The 18,359-nt window shown below is 40.8% G+C and overlaps 1 protein-coding gene across 13 annotated transcripts in view; it reads right to left on the minus strand.

The window, feature by feature from the left end:
* The window catches only part of LOC134209197 (protein phosphatase 1 regulatory subunit 12A), a 285,951-nt gene that overhangs the window by 18,882 nt on the left and 248,710 nt on the right, over positions 1–18,359 (minus strand). For all 13 annotated transcript variants that reach the window (XR_009978727.1, XR_009978728.1, XR_009978737.1 and 10 more), the window contains 3 exons: positions 10,500–10,633; positions 10,313–10,403; positions 1,097–1,186 (listed from right to left, as the gene is read on the minus strand). Coding sequence is in view for 1 of the 13 variants with exons in the window: in XM_062685190.1 (XP_062541174.1) it covers positions 1,097–1,186; positions 10,313–10,403; positions 10,500–10,633 (315 nt within the window). In the remaining 12 variants the exon portion in view is untranslated. The remainder of the gene's footprint in view (positions 1–1,096; positions 1,187–10,312; positions 10,404–10,499; positions 10,634–18,359) is intronic.

The following is an 18,359-nucleotide window of genomic DNA, read 5'->3' on the forward strand; positions in this document are numbered from 1 at the left end:
TAGGAAGATGAAGATATAAGTTTGTAACGAAGAGTTGTCGATGAAGAGAATAGATTTTCTGTACTTTGTATGCTGCGCCATGTGTTATTGTTATAGCGATTGTTTAAAAATAATCGTGAATTTTGTTAGCAGCTAATCATAAGAATAAACCTTGAAGTATGATGTCAAACATGAATGCAGTACCAGAAGAGTACGTTCTTTATATGATTGTACTTGTTGTAATAAAACCAAATGAAAAATAACAAAGAAGCAACCGTGTACTTCGTCCCGTGCTTTGGGGGTTTCGTTATTTGTTTGTTACATCAAATAATAAGATGTGTAGTGTTCGGTTAAGGATTAATTTTTCTAATACGATCTGATTATCGAAAAACAAAAACATCGGATTGTCTTCATGAAAAAAAATAGTCGTCGTTCTGCGTGTTGTTGTTTTTAGTGTAAAACAATACACATATCAAAATTCAAACTAGAAAATAAAAGCGCCATTGAAAACTAATGAGTAAAAAGTGTATCTAATAAGGAAAAGAGATCATCCAAAATTCTATCAATTTAAAGTAAATCTATTAATCTCGTAGACCTCTATATTTTATGAGATTAATATGAAAAAAAACAAGGGATCTATCTTTAGTCTAATTTAATGTACTAATCGTAATGCAAGGATGATCTTTTTCCCTATCGAAAGTTAGACTAAAATGTGTTTATTATATCTAAACCAAGCCAAAAATGAACCTGTTTTCGAAAAAGAAAGCTACGATTGCGAATGATGACTTTGTTTGCAGATGGGGTAGAAGAGTGCTGATTCGTTTGATGTATTTTCCAATATAGGGGAACGAAAATATTGACTACATAGTCAGACGCAAAACTCCTTCCTCGTCCATTAGGCGAATGTGAGGAAAAGATTTACGCCGCACGCAAATTAAGTGATAGATGTGTGTATGGTGGACAAGATAGAAAAACATAATGAAAATAGCGAAAACTGGTAGACTGGAGTATGAGAAAAGTGGACATCGACGGAGCAACGTCGAAAGATGCTGACGAAGAGAAAGAGAGAGAAAGATGGATATGGTGTGCGTTTTCCGACACGCGGTCGGTTAGTTACCTTGAGCTCTTCCTCCATTTCCGACATTTTCCGTTCCATCGCTCGTTTTTCCCGCTTTTCCAGCTCGGACAGCGAGTTGTTTTTGGTGGTCTGCGGAAAAGAAAAACAAAATTACAAAATGATTAAATTGTTTATTATACAACCAATTCTCAAACATCAATAATTCGAGAAAAAAAACCTTGCGACACTTCGAAATTTCACCAATTTAAAGGTGAAAATGAAGAGCGATATGCAGGGGCACGTGATTGGGTGGTTGCATATCAATGAGAGTATGTACAGGTTGAGGACCGCCACAGCGGGACACACTAGATAGAAGCCCTGATGATAAAGACGCATTCTACACGCATCTCGTTAATACGATAGCTGTCCAAACCACGGCATAAAAACCATAAACCGATTAGGCGGAGGAGTTTAGACTGACTGCTGACGATCGAGAACGGCTTGCGACTAATTCATTTCGTCACCTCCAAGAATAAAGTCATTCGCAGCACAAGTCAGCACAGGCTTCTGCATTAGCGTAACCATAACAGACAGATATACAAATCGACATCGATCGTTCTGGTCACCTGTTGGATGGGCGAGACTTCTCAGATATTATCGAAATCAAGGCCCATCGTGGCGCTAACGTCGATTTTAACCACGTGCTTGTTACGAGGTTGCTCGGAATAAGATAAAGAGTTGATAATGATTATTCCTATTTCTATTTTAAATGGGGGAAGCCCATATGGCATAATACCATTTGGCATAACGATTTAAATGTCTAAAGGCCATTTGGCATAATTTGTTGGGTACCTCGAGGCCATTTGGCATAACGACCGTTTGGCATAATGACCATTTGGCATAATCCTCGAAAACTGTATTAAATACAACGGGCCGTTTAGCAAAACTACCATTTGGCACAAAAAAGGTTAATCGTAGGAATATATCGACATTGTTGTTTCATAAGGGCGAAAGTCGCAAACGTAAACATTGACTTCTTCTGCTGATTCCAGGAAGATTAAAGACTTTTGGCGATATTTTCCACTTCCGTTTGATAGAAGGCGCGGAGCGCCACCAGTTCCAAGTGGTTGTTAGCTGCGAGCGGTTCTAGTTGTAGAGAAATTTGCAGGAAAAGGCATCGCTTACGTTTGCGAGTATGCATTTGCCCGGGATGAAGCTAAAAAGAAGATGACTCCTTCTTTAAAAGTACGCATTTGCTCGGAATGAAGCAAAACAGAAGAGACTCCTTCAAAAGTACGCATTTGCCCGGAATAAGGCAAAAGAGTAAATGTTTATTTTTTTAAAAGTACGCATTTGCCCGGAATAATGCAAAAGAGTAGATAACTCCTTTTTTTAAAGTACGCATTTGCCCGGGATGAAGCCAAAAGAGTAGATGATTCTTTCTTTCAAAGTTCGCATTTGCCCGGGATGAAGCAATAGTCTAGATGACTCCTTCTTTAAAAGTACGCATTTGCCCGGAATGAAGCCAAAAGAGTAGATGACTCCATGACTCTTTCTTTAAAAGTACGCATTTGACCGGAATAAGGCAAACGAGTAGATGACTCCTTCTTTAAAAGTATGCATTTGCCCGGGATGAAGCAAAACAGAAGATGACTCCTTTAAAAGTACGTATTTGCCCGGAATAAGGCAAAAGAGTAAATGACTTATTTTTTTTAAAGTACGTATTTGCCAGAAATAATGCAAAAGAGTAGATGACTCCTTCTTTAAAAGTACGCATTTGCCCAGGATGAAGCCAAAAGAGTAAATGATTCCTTCTTTCAAAGTTCGCATTTGCCCGGGATGAAGCAAAAGTGTAGATGACTCCTTCTTTCAAAGTACGCATTTGCTCGGGATGAAGCAAAAGAGTAGATGACTATTTTGAAAGTACGCATTTGCCCGGAATAATGCAAAAGCGGTGATGACTCCTTCTTTAAAAGTACGCATTTACCCGGAATAAGGCAAAAGAAATATGACTTTAAGAATTGTCACACACACACTTTTACTCCAACATTGCTCACAACATGCCGTAGAAACAAAAAATACTGCGGCGCGCTTTGTAAATTTTTCAAACGAACAAAGATCATGCGAAAAGTACACGGTCGAACATTTTAAGCAAGAAAATGTTATGAAAACTGCCAAAGCATTGTTTGGTCTACTCAGCTCTATTTTATACAAAGGTGATTGTGAGGCCAAAGAAATGATATTTTAGTTACCAGATAAACATTTTCGCTGTCGTCGCTGTCCGGAACATCTTTTGCTGGCGAGGATAGGGGATCTAAATGTCAAAATGGAAAAATACATACGATTTAATGGGTAGGTACCCAACATGTTTCGGACAGCAGAACAAAGGGAACCGAAGCGACAATCTTTATCTGGTAACTAAAATATCTTTTGGCCAAAGCCACGAAGCAACTCATAAGCAGGATCAGAAGCAGCACGGCGAACCAAGGAACATATGCCAATATTCATTAGTCTAAGTTTGAAGACTAAGGAAAACTCTTTGTATAACATATATCAGATTGAACTGTACTTCTTTGTATTTTTTATCCCGAGCCATTTTTTAAATCCCATTTTTTGGTTGCCACCCGTTAGGAGAAAAAGTAAATCGCTCCTTAAAATACGCAATGCCCAGAATAAGGCAATAATACAGATGTAAATTGAGCTTCTTCGTAGAGTTTTTATAATTCTTTTAATTTTTATGCCAAATGGTCATTATGCCAAATGGTCGTTATGTCAAATGGCCCTAAAATCATTATGACTATTTTTCTTTATTATGCCAAACGGTCGTTATGCCAAATGGCCCCTGGCTGTTCAACTCGTTATGCCAAATGGCATTATGCCAAATGGACTTATGCCAAACGGCATTATGCCAAATGGAATTATGCCATTTGGGGTAGCCCCTTTTAAATTAGGCGATTTCTCGAGAAAAGGCAAATAGTTGATGATGCCTTCTTTCGAAAGGAGAAATTATTTCTTCTTTTAAATTACGCGCTTGCTCGGGAAGAAAAGCTGATGTCTTCTTTTAAAAAAGTCTATGTTGAAAGTGGATGAAGCCGAACGTTAACTTCCGCAAAAAATATGATTATCAAAAAAAAAAAAAGATCATTATCTTTGCTTTCTACCAAACGACCATTATGACAAACGACTATTTTGCCAAACGGATTTATGCCAAATGACGTTATGCCAAACGGGGTATCTCCACCAAGGGACAAAACAGAATGTGATCAGCGTCAAAAGTAAGGGTCACTTGTTATAACGTACATATGACATAATTTTTTGTTGTTGTCATTGAACTAGTTGCTTGACTAATTGGTGTTGAAAAAAATCTCGGAATAGTGAATACACTCAACCTACACTTTTTACGTCACTTATTGTGGGGACATAAAAAGAATATTTCCTTAAATTACTAATTTCCCACTTAATTCATTGATTTTTGGACAATTTTAAATTTTCAGATTTGGACATGATTTTGATTGGATTTAGATTGGAATTGGGTCCAATTTGTATAGGATGTATACTGCCGTGAATCGCATATTTGTCTCATATGAATAGGAAACCCAGCAAAGATGGGACATATATGCGATTCCCGAAAGTATATCGGATTCAATTTAGATTTGTATTTGAATTATATTTGGATTGGATTTGGATTGGATTTTTATTAGATTTGAAATTAAATTGGATTTGAATTTGATATGGATTGGATTTGAATTAGATTTGGATATGAATTAAACTTGGGTTATTATATAAATTATATAATTTAGATTTAGATGGGATTTGGATTTGATTTGGATTAGTTCTGGATTGTATTTTGATTAGATGTGGATTGTATTGAACTTCATTCTTTTTGCCATTTGCACAACAAAAGAAGGCCATTGACCTCGTCAAGTTTGATGTTCTCTAATTATCGAATCATTATTTAGACCGTAATCTAAAAGCTGGTATGGATTTGTGTTAAAATAGCAAAATAGTTAGGGGGGGGGGGTTGCTACTCTCCGGAGGCGCAAATCTTACTGAGCGTCTGTTCTCCATGTCAGGATTGGCTCTAGGGGCTGATCATCGTCCGAGTGCCAGCGAGGGACTCTAAGTGAAACTGTGCACCATGGTCCACCGGGTATAAGGAGGAATGGTTCTCCGGAAATTCAGGGGGTTTGGTGTCAGGCCCTGCAAGCCAGCCTATACGCAACGAACAATCAACAATAGCCGGACCGAAACCATCGGCGAAGACCACTGCGACGAAAAAGGACTAGCGATTGGAAACTCGGTTCGTGGAACTGCAAATCTCTCAACTTCATTGGGAGCACACGCATACTCGCCGATGTGCTCAATGACCGTGGATTCGGCATCGTAGCGCTGTAAGTTTGTTGGAAGGGATCAATGGTGCGAACGTTTAGAGGTAATCATACCATATACCAGAGCTACGGCAACACACGATTGTCGATACGTTGATAACAAGTTGGGTGTATCCAAAGGAATTTGTGAAATGTATTTAACTTCAAGCACTTGTGGTAATAACGACATGGTGATCGGGGGATCGCTCTTCCCTCATCGACCGGTTCAAAAGGTCACGTGGGTCTCCCGTGACGGCTTTACAGAAAATCAAATCGACCACATCTGCATCTGCCGAAAATGGAAATGGAGCCTTCTTGATGTACGGAATAAACGTAGTGCCGATATCGCGTCTGATCATCACCTCTTCATCGGCGAAATACGCCTGCGCATTGCGCGGATTCGTCGACAGGAGAAAAGAGTTGGACGACGATTCAACACACGCCGACTGGAAGATGCCACGGTGAAACGGTCCATCGTTGAAGAACTGGAGACGCGTGCTGCAGATATTCCGGAAGGTGGCAGCGTGGAAGACCAATGGACCGCCATCAAGAATGCCTTCATCGCCACCAGCGAGAACAATCTGGGCGAACTGCGCACCCAGAGAAAACAATGGATCACCGATCAGACCTGGAGAGAGGAGCGAAGAGAAGCCAGAGCCGCGATAGAGCGATCGAAAACCAGAGGAGCCAAAGTCCTAGCCCGTCAACGATACGTGGCTCTTGAGAAGGAAGTAAAACGCTCATGTCGACGGGACAAGCGAGCGTGGGCAGACTCTCTGGCCGACGAAGGAGAGAGAGCCGCCGCAACCGGGGACATTCGCCTCCTCTACGATATCTCACGACGCTTAAGCGGGGCGAAGATGAATGCAACGATGCCTTTGAAAGACGCGAATGATCAGTAATTGACCGACCCAACTGACCAGCTGAAACGCTGGTGCGAGCACTTCGAACAACTTTTTCAAGTGCCAGCCAGGCCATCACCATCTCGGCATGATCTGCCTAGGATCCGACGTATAACACGCGTCAATACCGAGGCTCCATCGCTGCTAGAGATTCAAACAGCCATCCAAAGCATGAAATCGAATAAAGCCCCAGGGGTCGACCGCATATCAGCCGAGATGCTCAAAGCTGACCCCATGACATCCGCTCAACTACTGCATCGTTTATTTCTGGAACACCGCAACTTTCCCGGTCGACTGGATGCAAGATATCTTATTGAAGGTGCCCAAAAAGGGTGACCTGACTGTATGCGATAGGTGGCGAGGCATTATGTTGCTGTGTACCGTTCTCAAAGTTCTGTGCAAAATTATCCTAGCCCGGATTCAGGAGAAAATCGATGCGACTCTCCGGCGGCAGCAAGCCGGATTCCGTGCCGGAAGATCCTGTGTGGACCATATTGTCACGCTCCGAATCATTTTGGAGCAGGTCAACGAATTCCAAGAGTCCCTTTACTTGGTATTCATTGACTACGAAAAAGCTTTCGACCGTCTCAATCACGAGAATATGTGGGGCGCCCTGAGACGCAAGGGAGTTCCTTCTTCTTCTTCTTCTTCTTCTGTTCGCGGCTGACTGTCATCATGCCGCTGGTTAAAGGGCTAGTGACTTAGACTATATGCCCTAAGGGAGTTCCTGAGAAAATCATCGGCCTCATCGAGGCACATTACGAGGCCTTCTCGTGTAGAGTGCTGCACAATGGGGTCTTGTCCGACCCTATCCGGGTCGTAGCTGGTGTGAGGCAAGGATGTATTCTATCACCGTTACTGTTCCTCATCGTAATCGACGAGATTCTGGTAGATGCGATTGACCGTGAACCAAACCGCGGGCTGTTATGGCAGCCTATAACCATGGAGCACCTAAACGACTTCGAATTGGCGGATGACGTTGCACTCCTCGCGCAACGGTGCTCTGATATGCAGAGTAAGCTCAACGGCCTTGCCGAGCGCTCCTCCTCGGCAGGTTTAGTCATCAACGTCAACAAAACCAAATCGTTGGATGTAAGCACGGTGACTCCTTCCAGTTTCACAGTAGCCGGGCAACCAGTGGAGAATGTTGAAAGCTTCCAATATCTTGGTAGCCAAATGGCGTCAGACGGCGGTACCAAGATCGGGATCAGTACAAAAGGCCGAATCACAAAAGGCCGAACCACAGAAGGCCGAATCACAAAAGGCCGAAAATGTTCTAGCATACCACAAAAGGCCGAAAACCCAGAAGGCCGAACCACGAAAGGCCGAATGATACAAAAGGCCGAATCTCAAAAGGCCGAATAACACAAAAGGCCGAATCATTACAAAAAGTTTCAATCTTTCAATTAAGAGAACTTGGAATATTGACAAATTTACGTTTACTTATATTATGCTGCCCTATTAAGAAAAACTTGTCCACGTGTTTTGCAACTACTAGCAGCGATCTTAATCAATCTTATTCAGTTGAGGTATTTAACGTCAGTTCAACGTCGAAGCTCAATCTTTCAATTGAAAGAAGTTGTATGTCGGTGTTTACAGAGTCAATTTGATTCCTTATATATTGCATAATAGATCAATCTTCATTGCAGTAATGAAAGCATGAACATACGGATAAATATTATCACTTTAAAGTAACGGAGTAATCCAAGAGCTCTCTTTTTTCTTCCTTTGCTGACGTAGTAATCATTATCAGTAGTATTGGGAAAAGTTAAATTCCCAAATCTAATGCAAGAGCCCGAGTTAAATTCCACCGGATTCATGGCTGACAGAATCGAATTGCCGATTTGCATCAATGTAGGAGTTGTGCGCTTCATGATGCATGGTTGAGCATTGTGCTAATGATGCGCACTACTCATGATCTAATTGCGACATCAGAAGCTAAACAAAATAGACTTTTTTCAATTATTATGCTTTTGACCAAAAGCTGTATAACTTGCGGTAACGCAGTGTTCCTCAATGCATATCATTTTCTCCCAATTTAAGAGAAACTGACTTCACAAGACTTCACTGAGAAATCACAAAATAATCCGAATATTCTAAATTATTTTAAGTATTTGAATAAATAAAGTCTGAATAAAATCGGCAGACCAACAAAGTGGACCGGAGCGAGCGCGCGCGCTCCGGTCCACTTTGTTGGTCTGCCGATTTTATTCGGCCTTTTATGATTCGGCCTTATGTGATTTCGGCCTTTTGTGGTTTCGGCCTTTTGTGCATTCGGCCTTTTTTGCTTTCGGCCTTTTGTAATTCGGCCATTCGTGATTCGGCCTTTTGTGATTCGGCCTTTCGTAGTAGACCCCCAAGATCGCTATAGGCGCAAGGATCAAGAAAGCAAGGGCTCCATCGTCGTTGTCATCAGAGGCCAATAGCAACAGAAATTCGGGATCGGAAGTGGGGCTGGGTCGGCCACACTCTACGTAGGGGCGGAAACGAAATCTGTAAACAAGCATTAGACTGGAACCCAGCGGGACATCGCAGCAGAGGCAGACCCAGAGGCTCATGGCGGCGAAGCCTCAACAAAGAAATAAAAGAAATCGACCGAAATCTAACCTGGCAACAGGTTAAAGCGATAGCCGGGCAACGCTCAGGATGGAGATCTTTCAAGTCGGCCCTTTGCACCACCGGAGGTGTACAGGATCCATAAGTAAGTAAAGAAATAACACACTCATCTTATTAATCAAAGTTGAAGAATGAGCAATTTTCAAAGAAGGAATAATTACTATAAAACTATATTATGAATATCTAGATAGTTCTGTCAGAGATAAAAAAAGATTGTTGATTTAGGAAACGAATAAAACTTATATTGCGCGAGACAGAGTTGTCCTGCACAGTTGGCAAAAAAATTGTTCTTTTATTTTTTCACTATTTTCAACAATTAAATAAAATCCATTCAATGAGTGCAAATAATAGATGGATATCTGGGTTTTCTAAACGACACTTCGATCTTTCAAAGTAAAGCAAGCCGCAGCCACGCAGGGGCGCGCGTTGAAAATTTGATGTGCGGCGTTCGCCATTTTGACAAATCGAAGTGATATTTAGAAAACTCAAAAATCCATCTATTAGTTTAACTCACTGTAATGTAATGAATTTTATTTAATTGTTAAAAATTGTGTAAAATAAAAGGGCAGAGTTTGATTCTCTCCATTTCAGCTTTTTGTCTACTTCGACCAGAGGGGCGACAACGGATTTTTTTCCAATGCCAAAATGCTCATATACTCATATACATATAATTGACATGGTATTGTATTGTTTACCGTTTTTACTAGAGAGTGGTGTCGAAAGCACATATCAAATTAAATATTGTAACGAACAAGAATACAAAAAACCCGTTAAATGAGGTGTTTTCACGTTATTTTTTACGCGAAATATGCAAATAAATAATTATGTTGGTAGAATAAACTCTGTGCTGAGCAGAAACAGTTGTTTCTTGCATTATCCAAACTTTGTGCGTTTCAGAACATTCTCACTCACTGCAGTGTTTATTTTTCATAGACTACGGCGTAGTGTTAGTGCCGTCGGCATTCGCTTGATTGGAGGCAACAAACATTTGACAGCTTAGCACCCGCCTGACTTCGACCTTTTGATCTTATTGATCTTTTGTTTCTTCTACTTTTTTTCTTCGAGCTAACCGCGGTGGAAGTTAGTATTCGGATTCTGATGGCTTTTCCGCAAACGTGATCTTTAAGTGGTCTTGTTGTGCATGGGTTATCACGCCTATCTAGAGAGTAGGTGGTTGAGGGTTCGAATCCCTCCAAGACACGTGGATTCTTTTTCGCAAATTTCATATTTATTTGTCCATTTCGAAACATGTGCTGTGCACAGCCAAGACACTTAAAAAAATGATTTTCGTACGTCTGAGTTGCCGAATAATATGCAATTAATTGCAAACAAGTTATTTGGAATTAAAATGAAGAATTGTAGTTCGAATTAAAGTTGTTATTCACACTTACCGCAACGGTAAACCTTTCGAGCGCCGCTTGAAGACTAACTACTTCCTCGTCCTTTTTCCTTAAGTCACTCTTAAGCTTATTATTATCAGCTCTGAAAATCATAAGACAGAAAAAAGTACGTTTCATAATATATTGCACCATACCATCATACTCAGTGTTTCACTAAAGAAGGACGCAGAATACTTACTTGGCCTGTTCATAGAGAGCTTTGTAGTCGATGTAGTCACCACCATTCTCCTTGGATTCGCTATCGTCCTTCTGATGGTCTCCTAGCTCGGAAGCGGTCGAACCAACTCGCGATCGACCTCGTTCCGTTCCGGACTGTTATCGCAAATAAAAATAAATATTGAAACAAGAATTAGACTTCAGTGTGCAATTATTTTTAATCAATCTGGTTGGTTTTCTGAATTCGAAAGCAATGATTTCCCTCCCTTGCTAAACTTCAACACATCTTACTTCGTATCCTTCGCTCTGGACGGAATTTGTACTATACGATCGCGACAGCGATCCGGACGTCGTCAGATTGGATGCAATCGAAGCTCGACTTCGACTGCGGCTTCGTCGCTCGTGATCTCTCAGCGACTGGCTGCGGCCGACGTTTGTGGAAGCTTTGCTGGCGCTGGCGTAGGACGACGACGAGGGCGAGTACCCACTACTGTTTAGGGTGCCATTCGATGCGGTCAACCCGTTGGAGGTGAGATGATTGACGCGCTTCAGCGCATAACTGGAACCATTATCGTACGCCGACGAGTACGGGCTCATGTAGCGATCTTTGTATGAAGAACCGTACGTTGAACCGGTACTGTTCCCATACCGATCCTTGTCCTTGTAGGGTGATTTGTATGCAAGGCTGGAGTTGCTGCCGTACGATTCCCGCCGGGACGAAAGATTGGAATAGTCAAAGTAGTGGGGACTGCCTCCATTGGAAGAAAGGTTTAGCCGCCCGGAAGGACTGGAAACTGCGGCCGGTGAGTACGAGCTGTACGAACTGGTGGCCGAACTGTATGGATTGCTGACTCCGCTTCCATAGGACCTGCCGTAGCTGCTGGAACTGAGAGGGCTGGAGATCGAACTGTTGAGTGGAGTGGACCTTGTGAGGGATGTGGCCCTCCTGGTGACGATCGGTTGAACCGTCCGGGAACGTGATCGGAATGACATTTTGGGATCGGTACTGCAGCCACCTTAGCGGAGCAAACACTGCGAACGAGCGGGCACTTAGTCACACCTAATGGGGCAGTAGACCAATTAGTGACTAATGTGTTTCCACTTTACGAAAAGCTAAATCCGGAAAAGACTTATGACCGCCGATGTAACGACAGAGTGAATCAAGCAGTGCGTGCGGTGACACTCTCGCTTAGTAATGGTTTATTTCGGTCCATTCCCGTCATCGCCGCCCAACAAAGTGCAGTCTCTCACCTTTGAGCGGATTCTTCGCAGACCCATCGGTGTAGGCAGCGTGGGTCAGCTTCTAATGTGTAGTTGATTTGCAGCAACAAAGTCACGATTGTTCAAATTAGGGAGTTAACTATTTGACATCTTAGAACTTGTGAGTAATGCAATGCTGAACAGTGATATTGTTTATGCAGGTCATCGCTAGAACTTCGCTGGACCGTCGCGTCGCTCAACAAGCGAGCGTTTGGTGCTACAGCGACGCGTTGAATTTGCCTGCGTCGCTGGAGCACTTTACTGGAAAGAGTCGCCAGCGACTAGCGACGTACCCAACTAACATTTAATGTCAAAGTAAATGTTATTTCAACTCGTCTATACGGCTTCAAGCTGAATATGTGTGCTATACATATGTTTAAGAACTTCTATTCAATGCTTTTTCCAGCAAATCTGGCGAATCTATTCAGCTGTTTTTGACGTGTCTGCACAACTACTTTACAGCATGTTACACAATTTTTTCTCAATCTTTACTAAACCATTTAGTGATATAATTCGCTTCAATGGCGCTTATTCAGATTTTTTGAACCTGTTAAATAAGTTTTATACAGCCACTGAATTCAATTTGATTAAATATTATTTGAGAGGAGAGTAAATTTCGGGAGTTTATTCAATGTTTTTGCCTTTCTCGTATACTAAGTATACGTAAAGGCTATAATTTCACTCCAAAACCAAACTTTTGATAGAAGGCTCGGAGACCCATAGTGTTGTATACCAATCGACTCAGCTCGACGAATTTAGGTGATGTCTGTTTGTGTGTATGTATGTATGTGTGTGTGTGTGTACAAATTTTGTAGACACACTTTTTAGAATTTAGCATTACCCGATTTACTCGCAACAAGTTGCATTCGACGGGGAATGCGGTCCCATTGTTTGCTATTGAAAATTGGCCTGATCGGACATTGCATTTCGGAATTATTGAAAAATCATTGTTTTTTCCCAAGGGTCCTCCCTTGGAAAAAAAATTTCAATATCGAAAAAAAAAATTTTTTTCAAGAATGGTGGGAATGGTAGAATGGTAGTAATTAATGCAAAAACATGCAAAATGATAGAAAATATGCGATCTATCCCCCTAAAGTGCTTTTTTGACCTTTCCTATGTGATTTTTTCAGTACATTTTACGATGCACGAGAAAGGCATCATCGCCGCTAGGTGGATTAATCAGGGTTTTTTTTTGTGAAAACTCAAATATCAATTTTGTTGCTACCTAGATTCGAACTCCTGATCTCCTGATTCAATGGCCGCTGCTCTGTCATCACCGTCACTTTGACATATGTAAATAACAAAGAAAATTATGGATGTGCTTCTTCGCATACCCTATAGGTTGTTTTACTAACGCTATTTTCAGATTCATGCTGTATAAACGTTAGAAAGAGGCCTACATGCTGCTTTCAGCACATAAGCTTAAAAATTATGCTTTCAGCATTATTTCAACCATTATTCAAACATCTATCAGCATGTTCTGTTGGCTAACTTTTATCCATCATCAATCGCTGAAATTGTTTTTAGGCAACATTTTCTCGATCTGTATAGATGCTACTTTGCTGCTAATCGTTTAACAGTAGCCGTCAACAGAAATATCGCTATCTGCTAGCATTAATGACAGCACTTTTTCAGTTGCTATAAGAGCAGGTGAATACCTTTGTAGCTGCATTACAGAAATCAATAGCTCATACACAGCTCCGGCAACAAAAATCAAATGTAAACATAGCGGTTTTGACGTTCCATACTGATATGCTAGCAAAAGAAGCAGTATAAGGTATACTTAAACGTTGTGTAATCTTCAAAGATACAGAAGTTGCCTAAAAGCTTCGTCAGTTCATTTATAGCGCCATTACGCTATATTGTTAGTGCTGTAACAACAGCAAAAACGTTTTCATTGTGAATGCTACTCACCGTAATATGGGAAGTTGCTAACATGCTCAGTTACATACTGTTGCTAATTCAGACAGAGCTGTTTTATGACTATATGAAAGCTGCATAAACGTTAAAAGATTAAATATATTCGGCACACTGACTAGCTGATAGATGTTTGGGTAATAGTCGAGTTGAAGTTTAAGGGATTATTTGCGGAGGTTTTTCTTTTATTCAGCATTGGCTGCTTTTATTCAAATATTATACAGCCAAAGGCTAGAAGTTGAAGCTTTTAGCACCAAAATTTTTAGTTGGGTAGTTGTTCATGCAAGTTGAAACAAGACTTGAGACAAGTTTTTGACTTGTTCTTGTTTTAATCTGCATCGACTATGGAATTAGGTGGCTTCATAAATTCCAACAGAAAAGCGATATCTGTTCAATTAACAAGTTGAACAGGCACACCATGAGCCCTTGTCGTTAAGTTAAGTTGTTGGCAACATAAAAGGGCTTGGAATTTCCATCTTGAATGTGCAAACGCTGGTGATCCAGCCACCTTGATCCACCAGGATCAAATTGAAAAATGGACGGAAAATATTGGTTATAAATAATCGTATTCATAAATGAATCATTTCTCTCTCATGACCAAAAATGTTACATAAGTATGCAGTTTCTCAAACAAACGGTTCAAATGTTTGTCAGTCGCGATCCGACTTAGTTAACGGCAGGAGATTGGTGATAAGGTTATTGTTTATTAACAAAAAAATAGAAAGCACAGAATAAAGCTTTTACCAATTAGGTAAGGGAAAAAACGCTTGCATTTTACGGAATCCATAAAACAAAGTATGAGTTACACCCAAATCGCAATTCAGTCCCGAATTGCTCTACATGGAAAGTCATGGCATAGGGGTAGAAGGGGAACTGTTGTTCGTTTGATATAGAAAATACGTCAAAATGAGAGAAAGGAAGCGGGAAATTTCTGTTATAGCTTTGCGTTGATTTTTTGGCTTAGAAATTTGATTTTTGACAGTAGCCTTCAGCAAACCATTCTTCGAAATAACCCCTATCATGTTATACGACATACAGCACTGGCAGTTACGTTTAGACGAATAAGAGAACGCTAGTGAAAAAAATAAAACAACGCCAAGTAACAAAAAAAACCAAACCATTCGCCCTAACGTGCAATAATAAAATAATCACGGCAACTACGTCGTCCTGTGTTCTCTATTTTTAGGCCCATAACACCGGCTATTTCTGGTGGACCATGATCAGAAATAAAACCGCAACCGCGCGTCACGTTCGCAATTCGCGGCCGGTGGAACGAAGAGTGCGCGTCGTCGCCGATTCCTGATGGCCCGCTCTTGCTCCGGCATGGGTTAGGGTTCATTAATGAAAACGCGATCTCGGAAAATTACAAACAACTTTCCCCGCATCAGCAACAACTTCAATCGAATCGAATCAAGTCTCGCGCGGGTGGTAGAACAATGAATGGTTTATACATAATTGCGATTGTGTGCGGTTTTGTTTTGCGGGTGGATAGGAGATTGACACGAGTTAAAAGGATTAAAGCCCATAACCACAGCTTTAAAAAAAATGTACATTCGACCTTGTAAAGTCGCAAATGTATGCTTCAAAACACCTGATTTAATAATTGTTGTGTACATAAGGTTAAAGATGCTGAAGACTTTTAAAGTCGGAATACGTTTATTCGTAGCTATAATCAAGTTGTGGAATCGCATGATCACGTCTATAAAACGAATAAGACATTCTACCGAATAAACTCTAAGATAATTTGCTTACCAACCATTTGTTGATTCAATCACTCTACAGGATAGAAGATGCATTAGCAAATCCATCTTCGACCTCACATTGCGAGCGTGTAAATTGACACCTCCTAGTAGCTGCCAGTCACCAGCGCAGAACGTTCAACTACATGAGACATACAAGTCCCAGCACTGCTCATCCGCTGGATTGGGTTTCACTTTTGTAAAAACATACAGTCCGGTTAGTTTGTCAAGTTATGACAAAATGGACACAGTAATGTCAAATATGAGATATCGTGAAGGTCGGGGGGTATTTTTTTTTTGCCTTTTTCGTACATGGTTTATTACCTCTTTTTGAATAATTCATAGAACTTCGTGATTGACGCCTGACGCCACATGCCCGGATGAGCAGCTGAAAATACCTGTTTCCACATCCTTAAGCCCATTCCATGCTTTAAAAATGCAAACCTAACCTCGAATCACCACGAGTAAATCGGCTTCTACCCCTCTCTTACTAACTTAATAATAAGTTATATTGATTGTACATATCACAAAGAACCATGGCTCCGTAAAGTGTTATAAATACCTGAGCCTATCAAATAAACGAATTTGGAAAAAAAAAGCTGCAAGTAAACAAATAATGCAAGCACAATCATTACAAAATTTCCATCTGTTATGGATCATTATTAGGGTTATGCACTAATTCGCCCACCGCGCTAGTATCCGTCAAATCAAATTCTTAATCTCTAAATACTCGCAAATCGTAAACTAAAATAATGAACTAACATTCTATTCTAAATACAGTTCAATTTAACTTTGCAACTGAGACTTATCGCACAATTTCTTATGTTATCCGTGCGAAGAAGGAAAATCCAGTTGGTTCATTGCTGTAGAAGACGCGCAACGTCGTCACCAAAATCAACATAATTCACTGATTTTCACCGCCCTTTTTCTCATAAATTTCCCACTGCGCACTAAATGAAAGCAATACAGTGCCTTCCCGATTTTGGCAACACGACCGGATTTTAATGTTGCCAAAATGGGGATGTTGCCAAAAACAGGAAAAAAATTTCAAATAAAATTTCAATTTTTTTCGTTTGCTTGATTGAAGCTTAATACTTAGAATATGTACTACAAAGTATGTGGAATGTGTTTAAGTGATGCACGTGCATCATAATTAACATTTTTGCGATATTATTCATAACTCGGAGATTGCAGTTCAAACAAAATTGAAACAAACTCAAGAATGGTAATCAAACGATAATGTAACTAATACATAATACAAATTTAATAATAAATAATATTTGAAATTAACAATAGCGTCGGCCACGTCCTTACAAAAATTATAGTGATAAAAAAACGTTTCTATTGTAGTCCATTGAAGTACTGACTTCAATTTGACATCTCATATAAACTTAAGTCCACTAAAAATGCTTGTTTTTATCATAATTCACTATATAAATCAAATAACGATCCGCCGGATACAATATGACTAAATGTGCTACAAATTTCTGATTCTTATATAATGAATTTTGATGGAGGCAAACTTTCTTGTGGTCGGCGTGATTAAGAGTTAAGTTCTGTGCACAATTTTCGTTGACTACACTCGACTCATTTAAACCAAATCCCTTTGCACTAGTCGGTCTCCTAGCACTCAACCCAGGAATATTTCAGGCGACAATGCTTGATCCATGAGCACTATACTGCCGTGAATCGCATATATGTCCCATCTTTGCTGGGTTTCCTATTCATATAGGACAAATATGCGACTCACGGCAGTATACGCACCTAGCACTACGAGTGATAGTGTGGCCAAGTGGAAGCTGGAAGACGAACAAACTGATGCTCGCTGAAGGTCATCGCACTCCAATTCTCCATGCACTACTTTCATTATTGTAACTTTGAAAAGATGGAAGAATCCTACATCAGACTGAAGAGGGAAGCAAAGCACATCGGACTAGTGATTAACTCGTTGAAGACGAAGTAGACTCAAGAGAAGACAACTGTTCACCACGAGCTTGTCCGATGGCGACAAAATCAAGGTGGTTGAAGAATTCGTGTACTTAGGCTTAGCAAACAAATTCGGAGACGCAACGTGCCAGGAAAGCGTACGTTCTTTGGACTCCAAAAACACTCCGATTGAAGAGAGTTCGCCACCGTACCGAACAGACTCCCTCATTAAACCGGTGGCGGTAGTCCTCCTTGGACACGAGATCTGGACAATGCTTGTGGAGGACCAACGCGCACTTGGAGTAAAAAGGGTTCTCTACAACGATCTGACGGGCACAAGAAGGCGAGGTGTGCAGCGATCAGGTAGAAGACGATACGGACCCTCCGTAGACTGCGTGACTGGTAACGTACAGCAGTGGACGGAGACGACTGTTATGTACCGCAGAGGCCACTCCGGCCTTAGGCTGAATAAATAATGATTAAACCATATGTGACGCATCACTCGCCTATCGAAGCAGCTTGAATTACACCAGCGATCTCATGGGAATTTCACAGGAGGTACTCCACTTCTGATACTTCGCCATCACAGTGTGAGTGAGCATTAATCTATTGCAATTTATGCTACATACATAGCTAATAAGTTAACTGCCTCGCTCAGATGGATGCCAAACAATGAGTAGGAGCGATCGTTGCTGTGATAAACAATGAGCAACATCGTCTAACAAGCCAAGCCGTGTCCAATTTCAAAGATCTTAGGAAGCTCATAACTTGCCCCGCGGCAGAGCATCAAGTTGGCTTAGATTAACCCGATTTTTTCTCATGATCTGATTTAAGTCAGTGCCTGCTCGAGAGCCTTACGGTTACATGTTACCAAACTCTTACCATTACTGTTGAACTTTTGGCAAACATGCTGAAATCAAAAGGCTCGTTATGCAATTGACACATTAGGAAACTCGAAAAGCCAGCAGTGCTCTGATATTATTCGCTAAACAAATTTGCGTCAATTTGAACAATAAAGACTCTTTGAAATAAAATTGTTG

Source organism: Armigeres subalbatus, chromosome 2 (assembly GCF_024139115.2).
Source record: "Armigeres subalbatus isolate Guangzhou_Male chromosome 2, GZ_Asu_2, whole genome shotgun sequence".
Classification (NCBI taxonomy): Eukaryota; Metazoa; Arthropoda; class Insecta; order Diptera; family Culicidae; genus Armigeres; species Armigeres subalbatus.